Here is a 12432-nt window from a genome sequence, read left to right as displayed (position 1 = left end):
ATATGATAGTGTTTATTTTCAATTGCCACCTTTCACTTACACGGTTTATTTTGCGGTTCATTCATGTTGTGGTGTGAATCAGTGCTTCATTCCTTTTTATTGGTGAATAGTGTTACATTATGTAGCTTTATCACATTTTGTTTATCCTTTTACCAAATTGATGGATATTTTGATTGTTTCTGCTTTTTGGTTAGTATGAATAATGTTACTTTAAACATTTGTGTACAAGTTTTTTCGTGGACATATGTTTTCATTCCTCTTGGTAGATAAGTAGGAATATGATCAGCTGGTTTGTAAGGTCATTTTGTTTTTAACTTTTAAAGAAACTGTCAAAATATTTTCCAACATTCCTGTATTATATTTCCACTAGCATATATGAAAGTTTCAGTTTTTCCCCAATCTCATCAACACTTGTTTTTACCTGTATTTTTGATTATAGCCATTATAGTGGGTGTTAGTGTCATTTCATTATGACTTTAATTTGTATTTGCCTAATTACCAGTGATGTTGAGCATCTTTTTATATGGTTATTTGCCATTCTATTTCTTCTTTGGTGAATTGTTTGTTCACTTTTTGCCTTAGTTTTTAGTTGGGTTATTTGTCTTGTGTTACAGATTAACATACAGTCTGTACCACAGAATGTTCATGTGTGCTTAAGAAGACTTTATTCAGCTGTTGTGTGGAGTATTCTATAGGTATCTCTTAGGTCTAGAGAATTTGTAATGTTTGTCTTCAGTATCCTTGTTGATTTTTTATCTACTTGTTCCAGTCTGTTATTAAAAGTAGGACATTGAAGTCTCTGATTGCAATTTATTCTCATTTTGTGGATTCTGTTTTTATTAATTTGCCTGTGTGCTACAGTTTGTTTGTAACCCCCAAGTCAATACTTGTGGTTCTTCACAGTCTTGCTGAAATGCATAGAGCAATAAGAAAGTCTCCCAACATGCACATTCCCAGCTGAAGTCATACACGGTGATGCTCTGTTTTCTTGTTTTAGCACTGGTTCAGAAAGGACCAGGGGATGGAAGTGGTAGGAGGCCATGCAGTATAGTGCAAGAAGCTGTGACTCTGGGCCAGTTGGAGGGATATGAGTCCCACGTCTAGTACTTAATAGTGGGGCAATAGTCATGTGTGGATGTGAGAGTTGGACTATAAAGAAAGCCGAACACCAAAGAATTGATGCTATTGAACTGTGGTGTTGGAGACTTTTGAGAGTCCCTTGGACTGCAAGGAGATTCAACCAGTACATCCTAAAGAAAATCATTCCTGAATATTCATTGGAAGGACTAATGCTGAAGCTGAAACTCCAATACTTTGGCCACCTGATGGGAAGAGCTGACTCATTTGAAAAGACCCTGATGCTGGGAAAGATTGAAGTCAGGGGGAGAAGGGGACGACAGAGGATGAGATTATTGGATGGCATCCCCGATTTGATGGACATGAGTTTGAGTAAACTCCGGGAGTTGGTGATTGACAGGGAGGCCTGGTGTGCTGCAGTCCACGGGGTCGCAAAGAGTCAGACACGACTGAGTAGCTGAACTGAACTGAGCCCTGTGACTGAACACTTCTGAAGCTTATTTTCTCTTTTGTAAAATGAAAATAGAATCTGAAAAGAAGTTCTTTTTTTTTAGAATTTGATATTCAGGAGTTCAATATGAGTTTATTCAGTGCAGGTATTTTATAGCACTGAGTTGCCGTGAGTAAAAAATGAGAATTGACTGTTTTTATTTGTTCTTTCAGTTCTGTGGTGAAATAGAATATACAATGGAATACTATTCACCCATAAAAAGAATGAAATTTTGCCATTTATGGTAACATGGATGGGCCTTGAGGGCATTATACTAAGTGAAATAAGTCAGAAAGATATCATATGGTCTCATTTATATACAGACTGTAAAAACCAAAAACCGTAAGCTCAAAGATAGAATATATTGGTAGTTGTTAGAGGTGTGGAGGTCAGAGGAGGGCAGAAGAGGCGAGGGAGGTCAAAAGGTACAAATGTCTAGTCACAAAATAAGTAAGTTATGGGAGTGGTAATGTATAGCATGGCAGCTATAGTTAATAATATTGTATTGCATATTTGAAAATTGTTAGAGTAGATCTTAAAAGTCCTCATCAGAAAGGAAAAAAAATTTTTGTAACACTATCATAGTGGATGTTAACTAGATTTACAAAACAGTCATTTAGCTATATATACAAATATTGAATCATCATGTTGTGCATTTGGAACTAATAATGTTATTTGTCAGTTTTACCTCAATTATAAAAAGTTTTAAGAAAAAGAGGATCAAAGAAAACAACACGGTGACACTTAAATGAGAGCCATGTCTCTTTTTCCGGAGGGAATGGGGAAGGGGAAGGATGTTGATGAACTTTTTATGATGACAGTTTTACATAAAGGGAAAAGTCTCCCTTGCATTGTTCTGACTGAAATGGAAACTTCAAAACAAATATTAGTTTTGTGAAACAATATTTCTTTGAAGAAGTTCTGCAAAGGAACTGTAGACCAAATTGTGTACTTAATGTTACTATGTGAAATTTGCATTTAATCAGAGTCCTGTCATCTTTCAGTCAGTCTAACCAGTGAGGCACATTATTGCACTGAGTCATTCTTTTAAAGAGAACCCACTCTAGGAAGCACTTGATGCTAATAACATGTTCTTTTTATTCATTAAAGCAGTGGGTAATAGTAATCTAAAAAAACATTCAGGGGTTCAGTATTAGCTAACTCAGTGCAGTGACATTGTAAGATACAACTCCCAGGGGTGATGAGAATTGGCTGTTCTGTCTGTTTTTGTTGGTTTTGGCTGCATGTACTTTAGAACATTTTGTTGGGTACACTCTGTTTATAGTTACTATGTTATGTTGATAATTTCATACTTTCATCATCCTAAAATGTCCCTCTTCATCTCTTTAAAACAGTATTTGGAAAAAACAACAACAACATTTGGCTTAGTTCGTTTCGTTTGATGTTAGTATAGCCAGTGTAACTTTATTATGTTTACTCTTTTTCCATCCTCTTACTTTCAACCTGTTTGTATTTTTGGATCTGACATACATCTCTTGATGGTTGGGAAAAAAAGCCAACCAAATGTACTCTTAACAGTACTCTCTTAGGATTGTATTATTTAATACAGTCACTGTATAGTTGGAGTTATGCCTGCCATTTTGCTTTTGGTTTTTTTATGTCTTAATTAAAAATTTTTTTTCTGTTTCTCCTTTACTGCCTTATTTTGTAGTGTATATAGTAGTATAGTTGTCTCTTGGTATGTGTTGGGAATTGGTTCTAGACCACCTGAGGATACCAAAATGTAAGTGTTATGTAAATAATTGTCAGCATGTGGCAAATTAAACTTTTGCGTTTTGGAACTTCCTGGAATTTTTTTAAGAAATATTTTTGATCCTCTTTTGTTTGCATCTATGGATGCAGAATCTATGGATACAGAGAGCCAACTGTATACCATTTTAATTCTGTTTTTTTATACTTTAAAAATTAGTGGTTGCTTTATGGGTTACAGTATGCATCTTTATTACTGTCTACTTCAGATTAATAATTCTATAAAATATAGGAACATTGCTTCAGTATAGCTGTATTTTCTGATAAAAAGTCTGCTGCTAATCTTATTGTAGTACTTCTGTACGTGTTTTTTTGTTTTTTTTGCTGTTTTTAAGATTTTTCTGCTTGTCGTTGGCTTTTAAAAATTTGATTGTGGTGTCTCTGGGTGTTGATATCCTTGTGTTTATCGTAAGTAAGTAAGTAAGTTGCTCAGTCGTGCTCGACTCTTTGTGACCCCATGGACTGCAGCCTGCCAGGCTCCTCTGTCCATGAGATTTTCCAGGCAAGGATACTGGAATGGGTTGCCATTTCCTTCTCCAGGGGATCTCCCCAACCCAGGGATCGAACCTGGGTCTCCTGTACTGCAGGCAGATTCTTTACCAACTGAGCTACAAGGTTTACTATGGTTCTTGAATGTGTAGATGAACATTTTTCTTCAAATTTGGGATGTTTGACCATAATTTCTTCAAATTTTCTTTCTGCTCCCCTTAGTCCTTATGGGAGTCCCAGTTGTGTGTATGTTTCCAGGGTCCTGAATGGTTGTTATTAATAATGTTGTCCAATTTTACACTTACTTTGAATGTTTTTCAAGAAACTGAAAGAATTATTTTTAGTTGTTGAATTATCTTTTTCTATGTTAAATCATGAAGTTGATTTGTGGATCATAGCTTCTGTCAGCCTACTCAGAAATAGGTAAAATATACCATTAGTAGTTTTATTTTAATGTTTTACCCTTTGAGGCCATACGTCTAATTCATAGCTTCTTTTAAAAATATTTATAATAATTTTTAAATTAAAAATAATTCTTTTGTGGATAAACAAGAAAAGGAATTGTTCATTTCTTCCCAGTTTTTCTGTGTATAATTTATGTTGCTGAAAGAACTTGGAATCTTTTCATTACACATCCTATTTTGAAAACTATTTTCTTCTACCCACAGTATATGTAACACTACTTTTTTCATTAGGTGTTCTTCTGTGGTAACCATTTAAAAATTTTTTAAAACAATCTGAAAGGGCCTGGATCAATTAAAGTGAATCAACAATTAATAACTTGCCAAAACAAGTACCAGGCCCAGGTGGGTTCACTAGTAAAATTAACCAAATATTTAAGGAAGAAATTATACCAGTTCTCTATAGTTTCTCTCATGAGAGAGCAGAAGGAAGCCTTTCTCATTGAGGCCAGCATTACCCTAATAGCAAAATCAGACAAAAACATCATAAGAAAAGGAAACTACAGACCAGTATTTCTCATAAACATACATGTAAAAACCCTTAGAAAATATTAGCAAATTGAACCCAGCAAGGTGTAAAAAGAATGATACACCATAGCCAAGTGAGATTTATCTCAGGTGTTCAAAGCTGGTGCAGCATTTCAAAGTCAATTAATGTAAAGTCAAAATTTGACAAAGTCAGGCTTTACCATTCATGGTAAAAACTCTCAGTAAATTAGGCACAGAAGGGAACTTAATCAGCCTGATAAAGGACATCTGCAAAACCTCCTGCTGTTGACACCATACTTAATGATGTGAAGGTCAAAGTTTTTCCACTAAGATCAGGAACAAAGAAAGGGTATCCCTTCTCACCACTGCTTTTCAGCATTGTATTGGAAGGTTGGAGGACTGACATTACCCACCTTAAAGTTAGTCTAAATTTACAGTGATCAAAACAGTGCAGTTTTGGTGATAGAACAGATAGATCAGTGGAACAGAATACATGCTCATAAATAGGCCCATATAAATACAGTCAGCTGATATTTGACAAAGGTGGCAAGACAGTACAATGGAGCAGAGATAGAATTTCCAACAAATATTACTGAAATAATTATGGACAACCATGTGGAAAAAAAAATCTAGATGTAGATCTCACACTCTACAAAAGTTAATTCAAAATGCATCACATGCCTAAACATAGGATGCAAAACTAGAAAACTCCTAAAAGATAACATAGGAAAAAACCTAAATGACCCTAGGCTATGGTGGTGACCTTTTGAATACAATGCCATGATCCATGAATTGATAAGCTGGACTTCTTTAAAAACACTTCTGCTCTGCGAAAGACAGTGTCAAGAGAAGAAGACAAGCCATAGACAGGGGAAAACATTTGCAAAAGACATCTGATAAAGATTTGTTATCCAAAATATACAAAGAACTCTTAACAATTTAACAGTAAGAAAATGAGCAATCAGATTAAAAATAGGCTGACTTTAGCAGACAACTACACCAAGGAAGATATATAGATAGCACATGAGCACATGCATACATCAGGGAGACGCAAGTGAAAACAACAATGAGATTCTACTACCCACCTATTGAAATAGTCAAAATCCACAACACTGATAACACCAGATGCTGACAAAGAGTAAAGCAGCAGGAACACTCATTCATCACTGGTGGGAATGCAAAAAGGTACAGCTACTTTGGAAGACAGTTTCATGGTTTCTTACAAAACTCAGCATAACCATACGATCCAGCAGTCTTGTTCCCTGGCATTTACCCAAAGAATTTGAAGACTTATATCCACACAAAAACTTGCACATGGGTGCTTATAGCAGCTTTAATCATAATTGCCCAAAGTTGAAAGAAACCAATGGGTTAATGACAGTGAAGGAAAATGGATTATGCTGAGTGAAAAAAAAAAATCTAAGTTATAAAAAGTTACATACTGTATGTTCTTTTTACATGAAATTCTGGAAAATGAAAACTAATAACAAAGCAGATCACTGATTGTCTGGGCAGTGGGTGTGGGAGGTGAGAAAAGATTAAGTGGCATAAAGAAACTTTTTGGGTTGATGGGTTTGTTATCCTGCCAGTGCTAATGGATTCATAGATGTATATGTAAGCTTGAGTTCCCTGAACTATTTACTTTAATTATGTTCAGTTTATTATGTTTCACACATATCTTAAAGCTGTAAAAGACAAATTAACTGATAAACTGACACTATGTATTGTTGGGCTTCCGTGGTGGCTCAGTCAGGAAAGAATCTGCCTACAATGCAAGAGACTTGGGATCGATTCCTGGGTTGAGGAGATCCCCTGGAGAAGCGAGTGGCTGCCCACTCCAATATTCTTGTCTGGAGAATCCGTGGATAGAGGAACTAGGCCGGCTACATAATAGTTTAATTTCTGTGCCAGTGATTTATTACTCTAAAAGAGAGTTGATAGCTCTTTTCCAAAAATGAAGGAAAATCTAAACCTGTTTAGAAATAAAAAGTTCACATTTTGAAATGAAGGGTGAATTGTTCATGATAAGTGTAGCCAAGTGTTCTGAACAGTCAGTTGATACCCGACTCTTTAGCAGAACCTTTTTGAGTATCAGGCAGGGGAGTTACAGTTTGTCTTGGATAGTCTTCTTTTACCACCCACCCACCCTTTGGTAACCTACTTTTATGATATCTACTCATAGTGGCTCGTGCTTGATCACTCATACGTGTCTGACTTTTTGTGACTACATGGACTGTGTAGCCCACCAGGCTTCTCTGTCCATGGGATTTCCCAGGCAAGAATAATGGAGTGGATTGCCATTTCCTTCTCCAGGGGAATCTTCCCAACCCAGGGATTGAATAAGCATCTCCTGCATTGGCGGGCGAATTCTTTATCACTGAGCCACCAGGGAAGCCCAGCTATAGCAGACCTACGGGAAAACCTTCCCTGAATGCTTCAGTGCCTGCTGTGGAAATAATGGGAAGGCATGATCTTTGAGTCAGAAAATGCATTGCTTTCTGGGTGTTACCCTTGGTATTCTCCCCTATATACCTGGTATTAGTTAGCCTAACTTCTCAGAAATTTTTTTTTTGTTTGTTCATAAATTTAGGTAGTATAATTTCTTGACTTCTGTTTCAGTTACTCTTTGTAGTACTATTAACAGTTAATTGTATATAGTCACTTCTTTATACTCCAGTATCTTTGCCTGGAAAATCTTATGGACACAGGAGCCTGGTGAGCTGCAGTCCATGGGGTCGCAAAGGGTTGGGCATGACTGAGCGACTAACACACTAACACTTATAATTTGTATGTGACCAGTTTTGGGTTTTCACCTGAGTTTGCTTTTAGACATGGGACAGAATGATACCAATAGTTTTTGAAATGTATAAACTGTTTTTTTATTTGACTTTAGGTCCATTGCAAAAGAACTTGCAGACTGGCTTATAAGCAACAATGTGGTAGAGCATATATTTGGACCAAATTTACATATTGAGGTTTGTGGACTTTTATATGACTTATCTGCTCTGTTAAGAGAGAAAGTTTTTAAAAATTAACTATAATAAGGTTTTCTTTCCCAGATTATCAAACAGTGCCAAGTGATTTTGAATTTTTTGGCAGCTGAAGGGCGACTGAGTACTCAGCATATTGACTGCATTTGGGCTGCTGCACAGGTAATATCAACAGCTTACATTTATTAAACACTTCCTTATTATATGTTCTAAGTGCTTATTCCCTTATAAGGTGAATTCTGTTACCATTTTGTAGCTAAAGAAACCAAGGCATGGGAAGAATTGGGGATCAAATCTGTGAATCCGTGTCTTATCTTACTGTACAAGTGGTATAATTAAAGGAAGTGAGAGGTAGTCAGTTATAGGTTCTTGGTTTATTAAGAGACATTTTCCTATTATTACCATTTATACAATCAGTGCTTCTGTCCTTAACATTGTATTCTTATGTTAATTTTCTATTATATTATCTTCTTTTTTAATTTAATTTTTGAATAGGCTCATATCCATATGGTTTAAATTTCAAAAAATTGATATCTTTTCAAAAAAGATATGCTATACATTTTCCCCTTTCTTCCAGTCTCTCATGCATGCAGTTCCTTACCTCTCAGGTGCATCATAAATTTTCTGTATAAATTTCTAATAGTAAACAGTAAACATTTTTCTTTCCTTGTTCTCTTTTCCACAGATGTATCATACTAAATGGACTTGATTTTTTTTCACTTAACATTTTGTCCTGGAGATTATTATTCCACATAAGTAACATAAAGCACTTAATTTTTTAAGGACTGTATAGTGTTTCATTATGTGCATGTACCATAGTTTATTTAACCAATTCTTGTTCATAGGCACTATCTTTTTCTAATCTTTTCCATTACAAAGAGTGCCACAACAGGTAACCTATTTACAGTTATTTCGTCCAAGTGCAAAACCATTATGTAGGATAAATTCCTACTTGTAAGTAGAACTGTCATGTTAAAGTTTATGTGTGGTTTACTTATGGTAGCTCATGGTGTGATAGTGCCACTTTGACCTTTCGCTGTTAAGTTGCTAAGTCGTGTCTGACTCTTTGCAATCCCATGGACTGAGGCATGCCAGGCTTCACTCTCCTCTGTCTCCCAGAGTTTGCTCAAATACATGCATGTCCATTGAGTTGGTGATGCTATCTAATCATCTCATCCTCTGCCATGCTTTTCTCCTTTTGTCTTCAATCTTTTGCAGCATCAAGGTCTTTTCCAGTGAGTGGGCTCTTTGAGACAAATGTTCAAAGTATTGGAGCTTCAACTTCAGCATCGTTCCTTATCTTTTCACGTTTAAGTGAAAGGAAGTCTTTATCCTTACCTTCCTCAATTAGTTGTATTCTTAAACTCCTTTTTATTTGCTAAACTAGTGAATGAAAAGTGTTATCATTGATGTTTTTAATTTGGATTTCTTTAGTGTGAATCAGGTTGAAAATCTTGTATTTAAGAACCCTTTTTGTTTCCTTTTTTGGGAATGTTTATGTTCTTTGCCATTTATCAGTTGCTTTACTTTTTTTTTGTAGAAGATCTTTATATATCAATGAAATTGGACTTCTTGTCTGTTAGGAGTTATGACTACATTCTGCTTTGATGTCTCCTTGCTTAAATCAGGTGGTTTTTGCAGTTGAGTTTCAAGTATGTGGTTTCAGACTTGTGGTTGAAGTTTTTGTGGCCTGTGGCTTTTGTGTTATGGTTTGAAATGCATTTCAAGATTACAGCAAAATTCACTTTTAGTTACTTTCTGTACATTTTGTTTCAATTTTGTTTTTTAATCTTCGATCTGTTAGGAATTTATCATATACATACCCAATATTTCCCCTCTCAATTTTTGGTTGTGTTATCCCCATTCCATTTGTTAAGTAATTCTTCTCCTCTCTGATTTGAGACACTAGTTTTATCTTGACTGGGTCAATTTCTGAACTTTGTAACTGACCTATTTGTGTATATAGTCATGATCTGTATACCAGGGATTGGTAAAGTTATAGCCTGTGGGCTTGTAAATAGTTTGTTTGCCCCATGGCTTTGCCTGTTCATTTTCATATTGTCTGTGGCTGCTTCCACACTGCAGTGGCAGAATATAGTATCTGTTACAGAGAATGTATTACCTGTAATCCTAAAATATTTACTGTCTGATGCATCGAGAAAACATTTGTTAGTCCCTGCTTTTATACTCATATCTTTTCTTTTTTCACCTTGTGTCTGTGTAACATTTCTTAATATCTGGAAAAGCTGATCCTTTATATATTTTTTAAAGAATCTGTGTCTCATTTATTTTTTCATGTGGGTTTTAGTATTGACCTACTCTTTAAAAATATTATTTTCATTGTTTATTTCAATGATTATTTTATAAAGTAGTGTCTTATCCAAGTTGTGATACGCCATTTGTTTTATTTTGTATCTTTCAGCATTTTAGAGTTACTTGTATATAGATTTTACCATATGTTAAGCTCATTCTTAAGGGTTTTAATTTTGTATATTATTGCTATTAAAATGGCCATTTCTCCCCTTATACTTGCTTTCATCCATTATATTTTTGTTTAATCCATATTCTTAATGATCACAACATATATACATAAACTTTTGATATACTTAAGCTTTTTCAAATTTTTTATTTTTAATTTTTATTTTATTCATAGCAAGACAAAATATGAGAACAATGATATATTAAGTAATACAGAAAAAGTAACTAGGAGTAGTGAAGCATTGTTTATTGAAACTGAAGTTCATCACATTTTAATTGATACTATGTATTAAGACTTCTAGCATTTTATCCTGGCAAAAATTTGAATTTACCTAATAAGGAAATTATTAAAAAATTCTGGCGTAATCTGTAATATAGTCAGAAATAACTTTAAATATATTTGAAAGATCATTTTATTTGAGTATTTCTGTGATTTGTTACTGTTTAACTTTTGGCTGTACCACAGATTTCAAATTATCAGGAATTTTTACATTTTGAGTTCTTCTGTTTGAGCACCAACTATAACAGACATCAGGTTACAGGTTGTCTAGGGTTGGTTGGTTGTTTTCGTAGGGTCTTGCCTGAGTCTTTTTTCCTTCCTTCTGGAGTAAGTTTTTGAAAACACTTTGCACACGTGATACGCATACATACACACACTTCACCCAGTAACAATTGGATTGACTGCTAATTTTTTTCATTATTTGTATCAAAACTCTTCTGTTGGAATCCAAGGAGAAAAGAAATAAGGGTGACATATGGGAAATAGAAAAAAAGTGTAAAGTGCTTTATAAATATTTGAAAAATGCTTATCTTTGATTATAATTAAATGTAAATTCAGCTAACATTTTACCATTTTCACCTACTAGGTAGTTCTCATTATGTTTGACAATACACTCTGTTGACCAGAGTGTGGTGTAACTTCAGGAGAACAACATAGCAGTTCTCTTTCTAGTTATTTGTCTTCTAAATACATGTACATGAAAATGTTTGATATACCATTGACTGCGATAGTAGACCATGAATGCCTGTCACTGTGGGACTAAATGAGTTTTGGGAAAGCCATCTAGTAGAATGTTTGGTGGCCATGAGAAGAACTGAACTTGATATATTTTGCTCATGTGGAATGACCTCCAAGATATATTTTTATTAAATAATATGGTAGTAAATCTTTTATTAAGAGAAATAGCAAGTACCCAGTGTATTCTCCCACTGTGTATTAAAACAGTGGTTAAAAGAGAATGTACATACATGTATATGTACTCTTTCTACTTGTGAGTGTCTGGAACAATTTTGGAAAAACACACAAGAAATTTTAATACGTTTGCTTTTGGGGAAGTGGCCTTATTAGGTGGGAGGTTTTGCCCACGTTTATGTAAACTTGAAAAATTTTACATGTGTTTACTAATTTTTCAGTAAATATAAAAAGTTGTATATAAAGTTCCGGTAAACATTTTGACATTTAAGTGACTTTCTGTACCATTTAAAATTACTTACTATTCTGATTTGAGTTACCTCTCTACGTCTCTATTCATATCCTTTCATATAAAATCTTTTAGTCATAGGACATAAAAAGGTAAACTTCAGAATCTTTCTACTGTGTTGGAATTTATCATTAAATGCTTTCCATATTTGAAGAACTTATATATAGATTTATGTAACTTTTATATAGATTTATATAACTTTTGTATAGATGTATGTAACTTACTGAGATGATAATTTTGTCTTAAAATGCAGCTAATAGCTTTTTGGGGATAGATTTGTATGTCTCAGTGACAGAAGTAACATTTTTTAGGTCTTAGAATTTAAATATCATCTGATTCAGTTGTGCAGTATGTACATTTTGAAGGGCAATAGTTCATACTTCTCATCAGGTTCTCAAAGGGAATATGTGATGACTAATTTTAGAAACACTGATATATACTCCATTGGTTATTATCTTCTGCTTGTATATTTGTATACATATTTAAACTACAGCTTTTTCAGGCTCTGCATACTGTTAGCATGTGGAGTTATGATTGTACTTCAGTTATAATCTGGCCACTGCAATATCTGTCATTGTGTTACATCTTATGATTTGAATTCTGTTCATTTATGCCTATTTTAGGAGCTGTTTATATGAATAATGATTCCTTCTTGTACTATATATTCAAACCTCTTGTCTCTACTAAATTCTTTTTTTATGTTGTTG

At 34.4% G+C, this 12432-nt stretch overlaps 1 protein-coding gene across 5 annotated transcripts in view; it reads left to right on the top strand.

The window, feature by feature from the left end:
* USP34 (ubiquitin specific peptidase 34) overlaps positions 1-12432 on the top strand; it is a 230124-nt gene that overhangs the window by 78787 nt on the left and 138905 nt on the right. For all 5 annotated transcript variants that reach the window (XM_020891635.2, XM_020891636.2, XM_020891634.2 and 2 more), the window contains exons 9-10: positions 7670-7751; positions 7836-7928. In XM_020891635.2, coding sequence (XP_020747294.1) covers positions 7670-7751; positions 7836-7928 — 175 coding nt within the window. The remainder of the gene's footprint in view (positions 1-7669; positions 7752-7835; positions 7929-12432) is intronic.

The sequence above is a fragment of the Odocoileus virginianus genome, chromosome 2, assembly GCF_023699985.2.
Source record: "Odocoileus virginianus isolate 20LAN1187 ecotype Illinois chromosome 2, Ovbor_1.2, whole genome shotgun sequence".
Classification (NCBI taxonomy): Eukaryota; Metazoa; Chordata; class Mammalia; order Artiodactyla; family Cervidae; genus Odocoileus; species Odocoileus virginianus.
The sequence above is the reverse complement of the archived record's forward strand: the minus strand, read 5'-3'. Positions and strand labels throughout refer to the sequence as shown.